Raw genomic sequence first — 19,403 nt, 5'->3', positions numbered from 1 at the left:
TTTGTCAAGTGCCAATGTCCCCATTCACACTGGGAGGCAATTTTAGCTGTGATTACTTGTTTTGATTTCTTCAAGTTCAATTTTCTTTATCGAGGTGGAGGAAGCTCTGCTGCTTCATAAAATGGGAAGTTCTTTTGCAAGTCAATTACAGACTAAAGCCACAAACAGAAGTGAAAAATTATTGAAGTTGGCAAAAATTTCATTAAGTTATTGTTGGTATAGGTCTTTATCTTAAAAGTAGAACTGGTTTTGATCTAGAGTCATGATGGGAAGGTTTTACTTTTCATTGGTTTGGTTCAATTCCTTCACATATCACAGAACAATCACAATTAACCATTATTTTCTCTTCCTCATAAAATCTAAATGGCTTTTAAGAACTTATCTTAAAAGGCACTGTTTAAACTGAGCCCCTGGAGGTTCAAGAGGTTTCCCTGGAGAAGGCAGCCCTTGTTCTGGAAGGGGATCTTCCTTTCTCTTCCTCCCCCTGCAATTTGCTCAAATCAGTCTGCATTGCTGCATAGTTGGTATCCAAAATAGAACCACGCATCAAGTTACTTATAAAAATACCAACATGATCCAGCAGTTTTTTCCCCAAATAGCTACAGAAGTGCTTTCTGAAACTGCCCCAGCAGTGCCAGCTCCACCCTCCCATTTCCAAACAGCTCTGGAAAATATCATGAGGGGAAAGATAACTTGAAGCCTCCAAAATAATTCTTTAATTTTCATCCTGAAAATTAAATTCCAGAAGGCAGTGTTTAAAACCAGCCCAGAAATGTGGTCTTCTGTTGGCAAAAACAAATGCTCAGTGCAGGCCAGTGTAGTCTCACTTAACACTTACTCATTTTCAGGCTGCTGGGCTCCCTGGAAAACACTGATTTTTGGGATGAAGGAAGCACTGGTGAGCAGCTGGATTGTGAGGCACTTCATAAAGGGTTGTGTTGCTGTGTCTCAATGGATCCTGACAGCCTCACCTCAGGACCTGGTGCATTAAACCCTTTCCAAGGGGATGGAATAGTTCAGGGTAATTGTTTTGAATGTTCAGCTTCCTTTGGAGAAATCACTCTGCTGCTTTTAAATCCCAGAGTCACTGAGTGATCAGAGGGGGCTCTGGAAAACGTTATCCATTAAGGATCTAGAGCACATTCTCTGTACCCCTTCCCCACCCCAGGGAAAAATTAAGGCAGGAGGGAATGTGTCCAAAGACAGGCTTTTCTTTTCATTGCTATAGTTACTTGGCAGTTGGACCCTTGCAGTGTAATATCAAGTATTTATTATTGTGGGGCTCCAAGGTGATGTTTGGAACATGCGGTTTTCAAAAACCTTCTTTGCATTTTACAGCCCAGCATGTGCTGTCCCAGGATTCCTTCCCTCCCTTGTGCTCTCCTTTCTTTCCAGTAAATAAGTGTATGAATAAATGTAGGAAATGAAGCCAGAAAGCTTCAAAATGAGCCCTGTATTTCTCTGGTGGAAGTCACCTTCTAGTTGAATAGGTTCAGCCCTTGTATCCCCAGTTTTGTTAACAATATACCTGGCAGAGTCATGTGTGGAGTTAAGTACTGCTCACTAGGAGTTAGACACTGGCTGGGTTTGCAGCAGAAGGCCATCAGATAAGGCAGAGGTGGGACTGGGGATCTCAGTGAATAAGTACCATTATTATTCTTCAAAATTGCTGCTTCCTTGGTGTCCAGTGGAAGATCCATGCAGAGGGCATGCCCAATGCTGTGTGCAGTTCTGGGCCCTCACCACAACAAGGACCTGGAGGGCTGGAGCGTGTCCAGGGCAGGGAACAGAGCTGGGGAAGGGGCTGGAGCACCAGGAGAGGCTGAGGGAGCTGGAAAGGGGCTCAGCTGGAGAAAAGGAGGCTCAGGAGGGACCTTCTGTCTCTGCACAACTCCTGACAGGAGGGGACAGCCGGGGGGTCGGGCTCTGCTCCAGGGAACAGGGACAGGAGGAGAAGGAACGGCCTCAGGCTGGGCCAGGGCAGGCTCAGAGTGGACATCAGCACGAATTTCTGCTTGGAAAGGGTGCTCAGGTCTTGGAACTGCCCAGGGAGGTTTGGGGTGTCCATCCCTTCAGGTGTCCAAGGAAGGACTGGACATTGCAGTCAGTGCTCTGGGCTGGGGACAAGGTGGGGATTGGTCTCCAGTGGTCGGGGAGGGCTTTTCCAGCCAGAATGGTTCCATAGCTGTACTTGGAGGTGAGGAGCTCCTCTGGAACTGCACCACGGGAATTCAAACCCTTTTCAACAGAACAGCTTCCTTTCAACTCTTACCTCTGGCTTGTCCATAGAGCAGGATGAGTTTTTGTTTCAAAAGTTCCCAGCAAGTTTCCTTTAAACCTTGAACCTTCCCCAGCATGAGAATATCACCTCTTATCCTATTTTTTCAAAGACTCCTGAAGCATCCCTTGTGTCATATCCCCACTGGTTACTAATACACTCTTGCTCTCCTCCTTTCCAAAGAATACACATGCAGCTTCTCCCATAGATTTAAATAACATGAATCACCTCCCACACATATATTTTTTATTTATTTTTCTGCCAAGATCTGCACAGGAAGGCAGCAGTGTAGGAGTTATCTGCTTGTAATGGTTGACACAGCCTCAGTGTGGGCCCCCACTCCCTGTTTCCTGTGCTTCCAGAACAATTCTTTCATGTTACAGAGAGCTCAGACCTGGGTGGGAACCTCCAGATCTCAATCTCCAGTCTGGTGTGTTGGGTTTTTCCTCCAAACATAAGCCACATTCACCAACAGACACTGATGCTTCTTTCTCTCTTTGAAAACCTTTTAGCTATCTGAGCAACAACACCAACAAAAAAAAAGTCTGAGGAGAAAGAAACCCCTCCTCAGCAGGACTTTGCCCTGAAATGGGAAAGGTGCCAGCAACTCCATTAAGTCTCCTGTGCTGTCCTTATTGATTTTCTGTGGACGGCAGTTGGATGCTGTGGGGTGCGCAATCCTCACTTGCATTAGGAGGGACAGCTTGTGCTGCAGTGCAACCTCCCTCAGGCTTCCCGTGGGGATCACATCCACGTTCATGAGCACATTCTGTGCTGCTGCTGCTGGATTTCCGCGCCACTCTGCTTGGATTCAGTGTGTGGTGCTGCTGGTTCCAGCTGTCAGGTATGGCTGGTTGAAGCAGAACTTGGAGAAGTGGGACAAGATGTGTCACAGCTCCTTGTGCTAATTCTGCTCTAGGCTGCTTTTGCTGTGAACATGAAGTTTGCCCCAAAAAGCTCGGCAGGAAAGCACTTGCATGGAAACACTGACCCAAGTTTTTGCCAACTCTGAAATTCCAGGCAAAAGCAGTGCTCTGACATTTTGTGTCTTTATTTTCTGTGTACTATTTTGTGATAATTTTTTAGAATAGTAAAAAGAGAAAACTTGTGCTGTATTGATGAGTTTTTCTAATGAATAAGCCCATGAACAAGTGCTGGTTTTTAGCCTTTTAGTATGTTTTTCCATTCGTCCATGTCTCTGGCTAATTCCATACAGATTCTAACTACTGAACCGTGACCATTGTATTAAGAAAGAATCCAGGCAGGCCCTTACAATTCTTTTGGCTGGTATATTAGCAGGCTTCAAATGAAGTGCAACGTGTCAAGGAAAAAGTAAGGGAATGGAAAGTTTTCTTTCTTTCTGCTGTATTTAATCAGCTTCTCCTTGATTCTTTTTTAATGAAAAGCCACAGACATTATTGCTAGTTAATGACCAAGCTTGACAAGAATGCCCTCAATACTCTCTTTGCTCAGGCTAAAGACTCTCAAGTTTTCTGAGCTGAAAGTACAAAGTTAAAGGAGCAGCTGCAAGAAGAGCACTGGACAGTGTCCCAGGATATGCAGCTAAGTGGGATGTGCTGGAACACGAGGGCTCCCAGCAGTCCTGCAGTGTATGGACACCTTGGGCTGCTGCTGGGTTTATCCTTTCCATTTACCAAAGGAGCAGATCTGCTTGGGTGCTGGTGGAGTGGAAAAAAGTCTGGTTCAACATTCTTAGTGCAGGGAGGGGAATGCCTCAAACCTCACACTAAATGGGTGATATGTTGTTTTTCATTAAACCTGGTATTTGGAGTTACTCATCAGTTCGTGCAGGAAATGGGGTAACTCTAAAAACTTTTAAATTCCAAGAACACGCTCAGCAAAGCTGCTTTGGATTCGGGATGGGGGACTTTTTTATTGTTTGTGTGCTATTTTGACACTGTGTACAAAGATCTCCATAGTGAGAACTATCTGTGGCTTGAACATAGAATTCCAAGACATTGGGTAGTGTTGTAGGTACCTTTTTCCTATATTAGTTTCCAAGAAACACTTGGTTTTCAGCCTCAAACCAAGTGATGCTGCTGTTTTACTGACTCTGACTAATAAAACCCAGCAAGCTAAACTTTACCATTGCTGGAAGAGTCTTGCAGCAATAAATTCAATTTATGAGAACTGCTAATAAAAGTTTACATATCTTTCAAGTGCCATGAAAGAAAAAGGGCAATCTGACAAAAAAAAAAAAAAAAGGAAAAAAAAAAGTCAAGATGTTTCTTTATTACAAAAAATGACTATTCAGTGAAGCATGAAGGTTTTCTCTCAGACCTTGTTCCTCAGCATGTTCTGGTCCTGGATAAATTCTGGAATAAACAAAATAAATAGCATTTCACCACACATGCAGGAGGATAAAATAAAAACCACATCGTGCTGGACCACAAACGCTTCAGGAAGTTCTGGCTGAATGTGAAAAATACTTTGTAATGCTAATAAGTGTTTATCCTTTTGCTTCCTCAAATGTAATCAAATGTACAGGGAAAGCACATGGATTTTAGAGCTGCTGATTGCAGGATCAAAAGCTTTGTTATTAATTGCACATGAATCTGATGTTGTTGGGCCATTAAGATGTCAACTGACATCATTGTTTGCTTCCTTTGTTTACAGACCCTCCTTTTAGAGAGGGGTAATGCCCTTTGGAGTGCTCTTTCCTGTAGGTGGGTGATCCATGCCAGCAGGTTTGGAAAATGCCTGAGGCACAGGTAGCCTACCTCACAGCACTTGGGAACAACCCTGAATTTGCTGCATTTGGTGTCAGCCTCTCCACAAATCCCAGCAGAAGGTGGGATGGTGGTGACAGTCATGGACCTTCTGGGATCCACTCCCCACACCAAAGTGCAGCTGTCTGGTCCTACATCTTAATAAACAAACAACACAAAATCCCTGAAACATGGCCTGCTATAAACAGGCAAAGCAAACAGCTGGTCTTCATTTGAAAAAAGATATGACATCAATTTCAAAATGAATCTGCAGATCTTCTTAATGCAAATATTTTTGGGAAAACAAAAAGCAGCTGTTTATTCTTCTTTATACCTATTAGCAGGAGAACAAAATCCAGGATGCTTGTATTTCTTCCGCTAAGAAAAACATCCTCTTGGCCTCGACATTCATTTAGAGCTCAAATTGTTTGGAATATACTGGGCTGCCTAATTCTGCTATTGCTGTGCTGCTCCAGCAAGCAGCTAGGAGCTGTTTCTGTTCAAAACTAAAAGCTGCTACAAGTAGAGTTATCATTGAGTGCTTTGCATGAATTTTGTGACAGAAAGAGGGAATTTTAGAACAGGCATTTTCAAATTTATCAGTTCCAGCCTCCCAGCCCTGAGGAGCATTAGATGTGTGGATCCCTGGAAAAAGAATTAATAATTTGGTCTGCGTAATGAACAGGTTTGCTTTACTTAATTACTGCTGGGAGGCAGCTCGGAGGGAATGCAAGGACTGGAGGAGGGTCTGGGAACTGCAAAATAGGAGCCATTTGGGATTGCTCCATCTTACAAAGCAGATTGAAGGAGGTTAGGCTGAGGAACAGTGGCAAAGAACTGAATTTGGACTCTCTTGAGCCTTCTGAGGTCATGTGGCTGCTCTTCCAGATGTGGAAGGATAATTTCCCACCTTTGGGGTTGTTTGGTACTGGCTCTGGATGGAGTTTTGTGTTTCTGTGAAGTAATACAGCTCCTGTTTCTCCTGACATCGTTCTACTGTTTTCTCTCCACCCTTCCGGGTTAATTTTGTTTCTGGCACCACTGAGAGCTGTTCTGTCTGCATGGGCTCCATTGTGCTGCAAATTCATGTGCTGCAGTCCTGTCTCTGGCTGCTGTAACCTGATCCATGGCCAAGCTGTGCACTTCCCTGGAAACTGGGGCTTGCTGTGACACCCGAGGGAAAGCCCTGTGTGACACCTGTGTCTGTGACACCCAAGGGACAAGTGCTGTGTGACACCTGTGTCTGTGACACCCAAGGGACAAGCGCTGTGTGACTGTCCTGTCTGTGACATCCAAGGAAAAGCCCTTTTTTCACCCCATGTTGGCATTTCCAGTGCCTACAGCAAACCCAGGGAAGGACTTTTGGCTCCCCAGGGCCAAGTCTGCAGCACAGAGAGTCCCAGTGGAGGTTTTTTGGGGTCCTGGCAATAAAACTGGGGTGAAACACGGCCTGACCTGCTCCAAAAGCAGAGGAAGCTGTCAGTGCTTAATGAATCCTCACGTTTTCCTGGGATCATTGTCAGGTGTAGCTCTGAGATTCCCTTATTGAGGACAGGTCAGGAATCTGGAATTGGGATGTCTTACACCAAATCACTGTAATGGGAATTACTCCAGTAATAGGAAAAAAATGCTTTATTTTGGGACAGTCTGAGCAAAACAGAATGTTTTATTAGTACATATACCCTGATTTGGGAGATCCTGCTCCAGGTCACCTCCAGGAGAGTCTGCCTTGGTGGGGGGTTGGATGAGATGTCTCCTGAGGTCCCTGCGAACCCTGACAAATCTGTGATCCTGCTATCCCTGGCACAACCGCCTGAGCCCTGAATGCCTCCAGCTGTGTCAGCATCTGCCCGGCTTCCAGCAGGTACCTGCCAGCCAACACCGAACCTTCCTTTTAGAAAGAATTAATAATTCCTTTTAAAATAATTATCATTTCCTTTTAAAAATAATTAATAATTATCCCTGGCCTTAAGCAGCTGGAGGCTGCTTATTCACTTTAGACCTGGCAGACGTTACAGGCATGTGTAAAGTGCAGTTTACCTGTGTAAAACGCAGCTTTAGGGTTACGAGTTTGCTACTCGTTACCTCTTCTGGGCGGCGCTTGCCGTGCTACCCTCCTGCCTCGTGCTGCTCTTCATTTAAACTTAAACAAGTGCGTTTAAAGATGCTTAAGCAGCAACGCTCCCGCGCACAGGCTCCGACACCGACTGAGGGCCGGAGCCGAGCTGCGGGCGCGCCCCCCGCAGGCCCCTCCCCGGGCCCGCCCCCGGGCTCTGATTGGTCGCCGCGCTCACCCCCGCGCTGCAGTTGGTGCCGCCGTGCGCCCCGTCCCCCCCGCGCAGGTGGCGTGGTTCGCTCCGCCCCGCCCTCCCGCCCCGCCGCCGCGCATCCATACTTGGCGATGGCCGGCGAGCCGCGCGCTGATTGGCGGGGAGCGGCGCGGGGGCGGGGCCGGCGGCGCTGACCCGGATGTTCACTGCCGGGCGGCGGCGGAAGCGGACGGGCCGCGGCGTCGAAGCGACAGGGACGGACCGGGAGGCGCCGCCGTTCTACCGCCCCGCGCACCCGCCCAGCCGACATGGTGAGAGCGGGCCGGCCCCGCGCCCCCAGCCGCGGCCCCCGCCCTTCCGCACAGCGCCCCCGCGCTGGCCCCCACGTCCACACCGCCCCCTCGCACCGGGGGGCCTCGCCCGGCCTCCCGCGGGCGGCGGGGACGGAGGGAAGGACGGCCCAGGCGGTGCTGCCGGGACGCAGGGAGGGGTGGCCCGGCCTGAGGGCGCTGGCAGGGAGGGCTGGGGCTAGCGGAGGCTCTGCCCGGCGCTCGGCAGGGCCCGGGGCTCGCCCGGGGCCCCGGTGCCCGGTCACTGCCAGATCTCCGGTCCCGGGCGGTGCTTCCAGAGGGAATGATGTGGAGTTACACAGGGAATGGTTCCGCTTTGGCGGAGAACGGCGCCGCCCGGTTGCTGCGAGCGGCGGGCCCATCCGTGTGGCTCCCGTGCCCGAAGCCAGGCTGTGTCCCCCGGCCGGGGAGCTGCCCCGGCCCGGCGGGTGCTGGAGCTCCCGGGTCCGCGGGGAGGCCAAGCGCCGCCCGAGCTGGGGCGCAGCCCTGGGTGTGCTCCTCCACAGCGCTGGGAACTTTCCTCTCCCACGGAGAAGCTGCAGTTTCCTCAGCCGTGTGGATTGATCCGTCTCGCTGTGTTTCCCAGAAAGGATTAGCCCAGGGCACAAACCCTTTCGATTTCGCTTTGGTGCTGTGCAAAGGGAGCAGCCCCCAGGAGCTGGCCCGGGCCCTGCTCTGCTCCCTGTCCAGGGGCTTTTCCCGAGCCTCCTCAGGCATGCAGGGAATCACATCACTTTATGCTCTTGGGGATTTGTGATTCAGGTTTTCCAGAGTGACAATTCAACAATGTCCAGATGTGTTTAGTTCACAAAAGAGCAACCCAGAGCCTGGCTCTGCAGTGGTGTAAAGGCTGTTTAACCACCCAAGTGTAATCCTTTACTTCTTGCCTTCATCCATAGGAATTTCAGAGGCAATGCCTTACGTTCTTTCTCTGGAGCTGGAGCCACCTGTATCATGCAGGATAAAGATCTTTAAAGTCAGGTGAAAGGTGAAGAACAGTTATGACCAAAGTTCTATTCCGTGTTGGTTCAAACAAGAGCAGGTGCTGTACCTGAGTCCTGGCAGCACGGAGCATCTTATTCCAGCTGTGTGCCTAATTTTAACACACTGACATCTCTGTGTGCAAGACCTGACTGTGGAATCTCAAATTGGGATTCCAGCAAACTGCCTTAACTTAGGCCACTACAAAAATTATCACAGGACGAGAGTTCAAAGAAAACAAGGAGGCTTCATGGAAAATAACAGTGGTACCAACTTCTTTGAAGGGGATGTAAAAACGTGCTGTTAGGAGAATCCAGTCAGGATTTGAATGTAACTGTGCCAGTTGTTTGGAGGAGGTACAGCACAAATCCTTTGGAAATTTCCTGAGTGTTAGCAGGTTTTGCTGCCTTCTGGTTTTTTCATGTTTAGTCGCGGAGACCACTGGACATAGGAGAAATTTGATTAGCACTTCCAACACTTTTGTGGTGGTTTCCAGTGTTGAGTGGATTCCAGGGACGAACTTGCAGCCTCCAGTTTCAACTCGTGTGCAAACCCAGAGTTTAGGGTTCTTCCAGGGGCTTTGCTTTTAGTGGTTTGAGACCAGAAGTGGAGCATGGAAAGGATGGAATGGCCCTTCCATTGCAGAGAGCAGTTGGAATGGTGCAGGATATTGGGTGAAACACCTTCCTGGTACCACAGGGTTACCAATGTCTGTGTAGAGCAGAGCTGGGAACCTTTGTCTCCTTGGAGAGCTCGGAGCTGTGCCCACATTTCAGTCAGGGGCTCAGGGAAACAGGGCAGGGCAACACATGAAGCTTGAAAAGTGCCTGGATGGATGGTGTCTCCTGTGCTAAAAATAAATGGAATGCACTGTTCAGGGCAAAGCAGGACTTGGGAGAGTGGATCTGCTGAGATTTCTGGAATTGTTGGTTATGGATGGACAGAATCCAGTTACTCTTTGTAAAAATAAAACCCTTCATTTCCAGGTTATGTAAACTGGCCTGATCATGTTAGCAAGGATTTCTTCTGCTATCCAACTGTTGAGGAAAAGGAGGGCAATTTTAGCAAAATTTATGATTTAATCATCCATAAATTCAGACTGTCTAGTGCAGTGCTGGCTGTGCATCATCCATCTAGGATTTGTGAGGCAGATAAGGAGCAGTGAAGCCACAGCCCAGGGTGTGTGACACCAACACACACCTCATGTGCTGCTCAGGGTCACTAAGATTTTCTGGATAGGAGTTGTTTGTCTGGAATCAGAGCCCATCTGTGACCTGGTCCTGTCCCTTTTGGACCTCCACCATGGGCTGTGGGGGTGTGGGGACATTTTCAGTACCCACAGCAAGTCCTTTGCACCTCGTGCCTTTTGAGAAACACCAGCTTCAGCTGTTTTGTAGAGTCTGTGTTGTATTAGGCAAGCCAAGTGTGTGAGCTTAGCTAAATGTTATCTTAAACGGCAAATTCCCAAAATAATCAAGTCAGAGGATATCACTGGGAGAGGGAATGCTGCCATTGCAGTGATGCTTAATCTGTGGTTTATTAGGGAGGGGAAAGCGTTCAGCAGCTGAAGTTGTTCAAACAGGATTTCCTCATATGGTAAATATATATGCTGATAGGGGACTAGTTCACATCTGGGAGTGAAACAGAATGAAAGTGCAGCTCAGCTCTTTTGGGGGACTATTTTTAGTCCTTATTAGTAGAGTTGAGTTGAGAAATTACTTTCTTTGGAAAAACGACAATGCTGCCCTTCTCAGTTTCTGCTTCCACAGCTGTCAGCTTTGCTTTCCATCCATCCCTTGACCTCTCTGGGTGAAGGATGGCTGGGGAGCTTGGGTGCTCATCATCATCCAGCACTCCCCAGTGCTCTCTGCTGGTCCAGTTTGCCATTGGTGCATCAGGGAATGTGGAATGGTTTGATCTGGAAGGGCCCTTGAAGCCCATCCCATTCCATCCCTGCCGTGGCAGGGACACCTTCCGCTGTCCCAGGCTGCTCCATGCCCCATCCAACCTGGCTTGGACCTTGGGCTTCCAGGAGTCCAGGGGCAGCCACAGCTTCTCTGGGCACCCTGTGCCGGGGCCTCCCCACCCTCACAGGGAACAGTTCTTTCCTAAGATCCCACCCATCCCTGTCCTCTGGCAGTGGGAAGCCATTCCCTGTGTCCTGTCCCTCCAGCCCTTGTCCATGGTCTGGTGCCATCCTTCCTGTCAGCTCCTTCAGGCACTGGAAGGCCCCAGTCACCCTGAAGCCTTAAAATTCAAATTTAGACTTGGGATACTTCTGTAGACTGGATGGGCAGTGCCAGTGCCCTTGTTTGTATTTGTGCCTGCCCTTTGTGGGGATGTTTGGTCAAATTCAAGGAGCTCCTTACCCTGCAAAGTAAACTTGTAGAGAAGTGTTTGCTGCAATTTGTCCCCTGTGAGCTGGTTCACACTGTGATAGACCCACCTCAAGGTAAAGTAAAACTATTTTCAGTGCCTGCTGAAGGGAGCAGTTTTACTGGAGAAATGTGAGGTTCTGAAAGGTGCCTGTACCTAGTTTAGGGCTGTGGAATCCCAGGGTGGTTTGGGTTGGAAGGACCTTTAAATGCCATGTAGTCCAGCCCCCTCTGTGAGAAGGGACACCTTCACTAGAGCAGGCAGCTCAGAGCCCTGTCCATGCTCAGCCCTCTTGTTTTACCCTACTTTGATCCAATGTGCTTTAATAACTTTTCTTTCCAGGTGAAGGAGATGATTACTCAAGTAGAAGATACTGGAAAGAGATGCTGATCTTCCATTTTTATCAATATGTTTTAGTCAATCACTTTATAAAGTGATTCATAAACTGATTTTTAAAGTGCAATATAAAATTTCCTGCTTTCCCACTGATTCATGCTGGAAGTCCTGAAGAATTTAAAAAGCCTCAACCAAATAAATATTTGTGTCTCTCCTTAATGCAAGGAGAAAGGTCCAAAGCTTGTGTATGCTTCAGTTCTTCCAAAGCCTTTGCCATTTCCAGGAATAAGGGCAAAAAAAATCTCACTTAAAAACATGGGATTTCAAATTTGAATTTCTTTGCAGCACAGAGGCTTCATCCCTGAAGGAGTAATTAATATGTCTGACCAACACAAGCTTTTCCCAGGCTTCCTGCTCTCTCTGGTTGGGCTTTAGCCCAAATCATGTTTGCCGATAGGTTGTGCTAATTAAAAAGCTTCTCTGACTTGAAGATCAGGAGCTCTGGTCAGTGCAGTGGGGGTGTGGCCACTTCAAACTGGAGTATAAACTGATCTTTTTCTTCATCTTTGGTGTGATGCCTTCTTAAATATTTAATGGTCTGTGACTGAGGTGTTCCTGTGAGAATTGACCAAGTACTGTAGTGGAAACCTGGTTAAGGTGTGACTGAAACACTGGGAGGGTGTGGAACTCTTGCGACTTGAGCTGAATAATTCAGGGGTCCTGGACCTGATCCAGTGGCCAAAATTCACTTCTTAGTCCTATGTCCTAAAGCAGGATGGGAACAGATGTTGCACACAGGCTGTCCTGGGGAGATGGGGCTCTTGCCTGTGTGGTAGATGAGACATCTGCTTTTGAGACTTCCTTGTGTGGCACGAGGGGGAATGTGGTATTGAGGAAGTTGTAAAGCTCTGGTAATTGATCTGAGGGGGTTTATCATTTGAGGAAGGGGCTTTGTTTCTCAGCTAAATCATTGTAATTCTCCTCTGGAATGCCAGATGCAGTGGAATCCTGTGTTTTTAATGCAGTGAAGTTTTGAGTGAGGAATTGAAAGCAGGCTCTATTCTGTTGTTTTGTGCCCAAAATGATCTTCTATTTAGAATGACTTCAGTTGCATTAGGTAATACCTGGTGCTGTGTTTCCTGGAGTGGTGGTCTGAGCCTTGGCACCAAGCAGTAGATTCATTTCCTTGTATTATCTGGTGCTGCTGTTTTGCCCTCCCTCCTTCTTGTAGGCTTTACGAGGAAATATGCAGCTTGCTTTGAGCTCCTGCTTTGTGCCACACCTTCCAAGCTGGGCTGGAGAATTAGGGAATGGATTTGCAGGCCCTTGACTTATCTGGCTGCCCTGCTCAGAAGTTGCCTACTTTATTCCTGCTCTATGCAGATGGAACCTCACTAGTTCATATTTCAGCAGTGGCCCTGCATTATTTCAGTGCAGGGTTGCTTTGGGAGCCCTGGCTCTGGTTTAGCCCCTGGGGACTGGAGTCCAGGTGTTGCAGCCCTGCTGCAGAGCTTGTCCTTCCCTGAGTCTGAAGGGGACGTCCTCCACACAAAGTGGAGCCGAGTCCTTTCCTGGTGCACTGCCTTGGAATTTCAATCACGTCCTTGTTGCAAAGTGGGTGTGCTACGAGCCTGGGTGAAAGCAGAACTCAGGATCTCACAATTTTAGCAGCATCAGCTGAAACAAGGCTGAAAACAGCACTTAAGTAAGAGGATTTTATGCGGAAGGAAAAATGTTCGAGACTGCACTCAAGGCAGAAGCTTAGTGGTTGCCTGAAGCCACCATAAATAAAATACTCCTTATTCTCTCAGGGAATTTTGTTTGTGTTTCTTTAGGTGATACTTTCTCTCTTTTCTGTTAGACAGACTGCTGAGTTTGAAAATGATGTCGTGTTACCTGCCTTCCCTGGACATTTTTGCCTTGGTAAATACCAGGATTTAAAAAGCTTCTGCCAGCCCAGGCAGTGGGGGCCTGGCTGCCAGCCTGGGCTTGCAACCTGAGACAGGCTCAGGAAACAAGAGATGGGGCTTTTGGTGTGTTAATTCGAGGGAGGAGAGAGCCATGAAATGGAGGAATGAGGTAAAATATCAGCTGCATTGTGCTGACTACAGCTGTATTTATCCACCAGGTGCTGCCACCCTGCAGATCCAGGTGTCATCGAGAGAGGTTTGGGTGTGATCTTGGCTCAGCATTGATGGTGCTCCACTGGGTGCCCAAAACCAGCTTCACGTAGCCATGAGTCCAGGCAGGGCTAATCCAGAGCTTGGTAAGGTGCAGAGTGGCCAGATGGAATAACTGCTAACTTCATGGGGGAGTGAAGGAAAAACATGGTGGGGATTGAAGCTGGGACGTGTCTGCCAGGTGAGCCCTGCTGCCACAGAAAGTGTCACCCCTGCTTCGAATGGTCCCAGAGCCTGTGTGGAGCTGGCTGCCTGTCTGCAGGTGTGGTGGAGGGTAGGTCAGGTGGGTTCAGAGGTGATGAGGAAGGCATGAAAAACCTGCAAGGATGGGCAGGTCTGGGACTTGCAGCAAAGGAAGCAATTCTGGCAGGTGTGAATATGTTGTTAGGTGTGATATTCCTATGGCCTATAGGTGTGCAAAACCAGGAGCTTCCTGGTTTAAAACTTGAATTCCTGGGGCAGAACTGGACTGTTGGGAGCTCTGCAGGGCAGTCACTGTGGTATGTCATGTGAGACCCAAGCAGAAGGCATATTAACCTACTTTTCTGACCTTTGAGGAATGGGAGAACTTTCAGGGAAGAGGGCTAATGAGAGATCCTCTCTGCCTCCTGCCTGCCTTGCCAGGCATCCAGTTACTTGCCAGAGTTATCTCCTGAATTTACAACCCTGGCTGCAGCCTCCAGGAGCTGGAAAGTGCTGAGTTTGCATCTCAAGCCAGGCAGCTGTTGGCTCCACATAGAGCTGGGGTAGAGCAAATCCTGACTTTGGGATGTTGACACTGTGTTAGTTCTGCTGTCAGTAAGCACAGGATGCTTGCTGTCACCTTCAGATACAGTGCATGCTCCCTGCTGCTCTGCAGTGTGTATTTTCTCAAATGTTTTTGATGTGATTTCTCACAGAACTGAAGTTAAGTTGTAGTTGACTGGAAGGAGAACCTGGATCTGTCAGGCCAAGACCAACTTTGCCAACTTTGCTCTTTCTTCATGAAAAAACTTCTCCATTTTAATTGAGGAGTTCTAAAACTTTTGTGACCAGCCTGATTGGAACATGGAGCAAACAGAAATGCATAGAAGAAAAGAGCATTTGAAAAGGTCATTGGGCATTAGCAGGATTAAAAGAAAGCATCACAAATGACATGTTTGCAGATGGTCAGGATGGCAAATGGCAGTGTTGAATCTCAAGAGCTGCTGTATTTGTAGTAATTATGGTTTCAATTAAAAAAAAAGAAAGAAGTGACCCCTGTAAAAATTAGGCAGCCCTTCTCTAGGGATGGACTGGGCTCTTCCTCAGAAGATTTGACTGGAAGGCAGGAAGACAGTGTGAAAAACAGGTCACCAGACTTGTGAACCGACTCAGACCTACTGCACTGGGTGATTTCAAAACCTTTTGGGGCACAAACACGCTTGTGTTCATCTTGTGGTAGTGAAACCAGGTGTTGCAGCTGCCTCAGAAAGAGTTTGCTAAATCAGGCTGAGTTCTTCTCTCTCAGTGCTGTGCTGTAATGGGTTATTTGCATTTTGTTTAGCTAAGATTTTCTATCTGTCGTTACAGCTAAGAAAGAAAATGTTATTTTTGTGAAATCGAGACTTAAAATGGGGAAAATCCCCCACTGTGCAGTAACATTAATCATAAAACCTGTTGGCAAAGTTGGTCAGTTCTACAGGCAACTTCAATGTCTTTAATCCATTTATTAGAAGTTAAGCATGTTTTTTTTGCAATCTGTGCAACTTTTATCTGTAGCCCCACTTTCCTCTTTCATGTGGGGCTAGCAGATTGCATAGTCACTCACTGCCACGATTTATTGGGAAGTGACTTTTTGCAAACTTTATGCTTCACAGGAATTCTTGGCACCAGATGAAAGCCAGTAAATTGCATTGTCATGTTCAATGACAAGTTTAATAAATAAAACATTGTTTCTGTTACCCAGAAGACAAATGCTAGTGCAGAAATCATTAGTGATCCTGGCAAAAGGTCGGGATGAGTAGCTGTTCCCAGAAAGCCTTGGTGCTGCTCCATCCTGCTCTTCTGGTGGTGTGTGATGGTTCTTTTCCTTGGGCACATGATGGAGACTTGCTCTGGATTTATATAAACTAAAGGGATGCATTAGTTTTGAGAGTAGACCCAAGCATGTGCCACCTGGAAATACATCCTTGCTGGGAAGGAGGTGCCAAGGAAATGTTAATTTTTCCCTGTGTGCTGTACGCCTCTGTAGATGTGCTAACAGGAACTGCATCTGGTCAGAGAACACCTACAGGGATGGAAACCACCTGCAGAATGTGCTCCTGGAGATGCCTGATCCTCACTTGTAAACAGTTAGGGAATTACAGACAAGTGCCCTGCTCCAGGCTATCGGGGGTTGTAGTTCCTTCTCACTGGGTGTAAAACATTTTGAACAACTGGTTGGTCCATGATATCAGGCTGCAGGCAGCTCTGGATTATTTAGAAGCTCACAGATGGGAGTGCCTTCAGTGTATTATAACTCACTTGATAATTGTTTTAGAGTTGGGCTGGGGTGTTGGGGCTTGTCCTGTGGGCAGAAAACTGGCTTGGTTTGGAGGTGGGAATGAGGAAGGGAAATCAGGTGCAGCTGATTGCAAGGATGCTTGAAAGAGCTGCTGGAGGCTGAAGTGATAACCAAGGATTTGGCAAAACACTGATCCTTGAGCTTGTCTGGAGGAGAAGATCCCTTTGGTAGCTGCCCCCAGAAGCCCATTGGTACTCCTTGAATCTGTGCAGGACTTGCCCTGGCTGTGTTGGCAGCCCGAAATGGTGAGAAGTATCCCGTGTCAGCAGCACTCTGGTGCCAAGGAAAGTGAAGCTGCCTTGCTTCTCTCCTGCCCATGGATTATTTTAGTTCCTCTTCATGAAGTTTCAGGGCAGATGTATGAGCTGCTTGTTCCTAGAGAACCTCTTTAAAAAGGTCCCTCTTGTCCCTCTGAATTTCACCTGTGTTCCATTCCTGGAGCAGTGGAGGACAAAAGCTGCTCAGTGTTTTTGCTGTGTTTGCAGTGTGTACAACACCAACACCTGAACTCAGAAAAACAAGTTGTGAGAGTGTGTTCAGTCATTAGTTGGGGCTAGTACTGCTGTGTGCTCAGTTGTACTTAAAAGATGGAGCACTGCAGAATGAAATGAATAATATGCAGGAGAACGTCTCCAAGGAGGAGTCGCTGACTCAAAAGCTGTGACGTGACTTGTACAATTGCTCTGTAAATAAATACAGATTACAGGGGACCTGGGGGAGCCAGAGCACAGCAGCATCTGCTAAAGCCTTCTGATCCATCACTTCTTGCTTTTATTTTAATCTCTAATCCTTCTCACTTGGTATTCGTGGAAGGAGTGGTGTCAGCACTTGGGCTGTTTGGTCTTGACCGCAGCAAATTGGGCTGAGCTCGTTGCTGAGCATACCATGTGGTCAGAAGTGTTTGAGATAATAAAGGCCACTGCATCCATCCCAGCCAAAACCAGACAAAGGTAAAAGTGGCTGAAGAGAAGGAGAATGAGGTATGCATCACTGTCTTGCTTTTTAATAATCTTTGACCTTTTATGACTGTCCACAGCAGAGTCTGTGTTCAGGTTTTATTACCTTTGATTGTTTCCTAACTGTGCTATTGCTGTTTCTCCCCAGCACACCTTGCTGTCACAGAGCTGTGATTTATGAGTCCATTACAAATGGTTTTAGATAGGATCTGCCAGAGGAGGGTTAATAGTCAAGGGAAAAATCATGTGGAAAAACAGATTGCGAGGAATATGTGCAGCTGATGGAAATGTCATGAGTGCAGAACTTCTCTGGGCTTTCCCAGGTCAGACAGTTCCCATCTAACATCCTAAAAAGTGAATGCTGACAGCTGAGAAGGGAACCTTGCAACTTAACATACTACTGTACTTTTTATTACCCAAGGGTTACAATAATTCAACCCTTGCTGCAGCTTCTAGCCGTAATACTATCCTATTGTGTAATTGGAAATGGGAGTCTTCTGCCCTTGGAGCTCTGGAAGTTGGCAGGGATTAAAATGACAAGCAGGAGGGGAAGCTGGGTATCTGTTTCAATTAAAAAAAACTTAGTGTTGTAGTACCACAAAGCTGAAACGTTAGTCAGACATTCCTGTTGGGAGAACTGACAGGAAATATGTGATTTACAGTCTTGGGTATGTCTGCAGCTTGAAAGGAAGGAAAAAGAGTCATTTTCTGGTTGTGTACTTCTGGCCCTGGATTAATTTACAGAGATATTTTGCCTGCAAACTGATCAGTGACCAGAGTGATCTGATGTGTGATTGCTTTGAATTGCATGGCATTGGGCAGATGTTCTGGTTGCAGTGTCTCTTGAGGTTTTTACCTTATATTTTTGCTGTCTGGACATTGAGATGCTGCTTGTACTTTAAATTTGGGTAACCTTTCAGATGCTGGTCTTGACTGGAACTTGGGTGTGAAGTGTCTGCAAGCTGTTTATCTGTCACATCAGAGGTGTGGCTTTTCAGCTGCAGTAATTTCTGGGTCCCATGGTTGTTCTCAGCTGATGTCACAGATGGAAAAGGGGGTTGGGAGCACAATCATGCCTGGAGCAGAAATGTTGTACTGGGTTTGCTGGTGGAAAAGATTTGGTGGCCCGAATTATTATTATTATTATTATTATTATTATTATTAATTACTATTATGAATTATTTCCAAGGAAAGGCTGAACTGGGAGGAGCTCCCACTGCTGTAGCACTGAGCTGTCTCAGCTCTTGGCTCAGGGACTTGCAAGTGGGGCTAGTACAGAAATAGAGCACAGAAGTGAAACCAGCCTGGGTTTCTGTTTGAAAACACTGCCCAGCTCTGTTTGTGCTCAGCAGTAACAGGTTCAGATGAGCAGGAGTGTCCCAGCAGAGGTGTGAAGGGAGATTCAGTCCACGGGGCTTTGTGATAAAGGGAGCAAATTCCTGCTGACTGTGAGACCAGGAGTTTTAAATGAGTCTTTTACCTCCTTTCAGGTGGAATGGCCTTGGGGTGGGGAGAGCTGCAGGTTTGTGTAAGCCCTCCTGGAAGATGGAGTGTAGGTTAAGTCTCAGGTACCTGGCAGTGGAGAACTGTGCGTTATCAAACTTGGGAGTAAAGCCTGTGGATTTCTGCAAGCATATGCAGTCAAAAGCACGTGTAAAAATATTCTAGAAATGCAGAATACCTGTAGTAACTCAGCCAAGTGCTGGTGTCTGTTGAAAAGAGCAGACAGGTGAACACTTCAGGGAAGTTGTGGGAAGCCAGGACACCCCTCTGGGTGCCCTGGGTGACACGTGCCTCTGGCAGGAAGCCAGAGACACTTGGGATTTTGATCTTAGCCCATGGAGCAAATTACCAGCCTTGTATGAAGAATCACAAGTCACAGAAGTTTAAGTAGAGTAATAATGAATTAATCACCGTGTGAAAAGTGGAATTGTGAGGATTTTTGCTGTAGGGGTCTAGGAGGCAAGATGGAGGGTCTTGGGCATTGTCCTATTCTTCTTCCTTCTTCTTCCTAGCCTCCATCTTCTTGGTGATGGTGGCACATTTGGATTGGTTTAGAATAGAAGTAGACAGTCTAACACAGGTGATAGGTATTGGAAAATAATGATAAATAAGGTACATGTGACTCATAGTATAAAATGTAGACACCAGCCCAGGGGTGGGCAGTGTGCCCTTGACAGACCTGCAGATCAGACCTCTGCGGGTCTGAGAAAAAATATTTTCGATAATAGACAATAAACAACCTTGTGAACCAGAGCTGAAGAATTCCAACTCTTTCTTTGACCATTGGGCTGGGAAAAAGGGACTCTGGGGGTCATCTTGGACACAGGGAACCCGAGAGGAAGTGTTCCTGGAGCTGGAGAGGCTCTGGATGTGCCTCCTGGTGCAGCAGAGCTCGTTGGTCAGGTGCCAGGGCTGTGCCA

The 19,403-nt window shown here is 47.3% G+C and overlaps 1 protein-coding gene across 3 annotated transcripts in view; it reads left to right on the top strand.

The window, feature by feature from the left end:
• Positions 1-19,403, top strand: part of CAPZB (capping actin protein of muscle Z-line subunit beta) — a 67,454-nt gene that overhangs the window by 1,758 nt on the left and 46,293 nt on the right. For 2 of the 3 annotated variants that reach the window (XM_041463490.1, XM_041463488.1), the window contains exon 1: positions 7,440-7,588. The exons of the other annotated variant lie outside the window; for it this stretch is intronic. In XM_041463490.1, the coding sequence (XP_041319424.1) occupies positions 7,586-7,588 (3 nt within the window). In that variant the 5' untranslated portion in view covers positions 7,440-7,585. Of the gene's footprint in view, positions 1-7,439; positions 7,589-19,403 lie in introns of those variants that run through there. 3 annotated transcript variants of the gene reach the window in all.

Source organism: Pyrgilauda ruficollis, unplaced genomic scaffold (assembly GCF_017590135.1).
Source record: "Pyrgilauda ruficollis isolate IOZ18807 unplaced genomic scaffold, ASM1759013v1 scaffold165, whole genome shotgun sequence".
Lineage (NCBI taxonomy): Eukaryota > Metazoa > Chordata > Aves > Passeriformes > Passeridae > Pyrgilauda > Pyrgilauda ruficollis.
The sequence above is the reverse complement of the archived record's forward strand: the minus strand, read 5'-3'. Positions and strand labels throughout refer to the sequence as shown.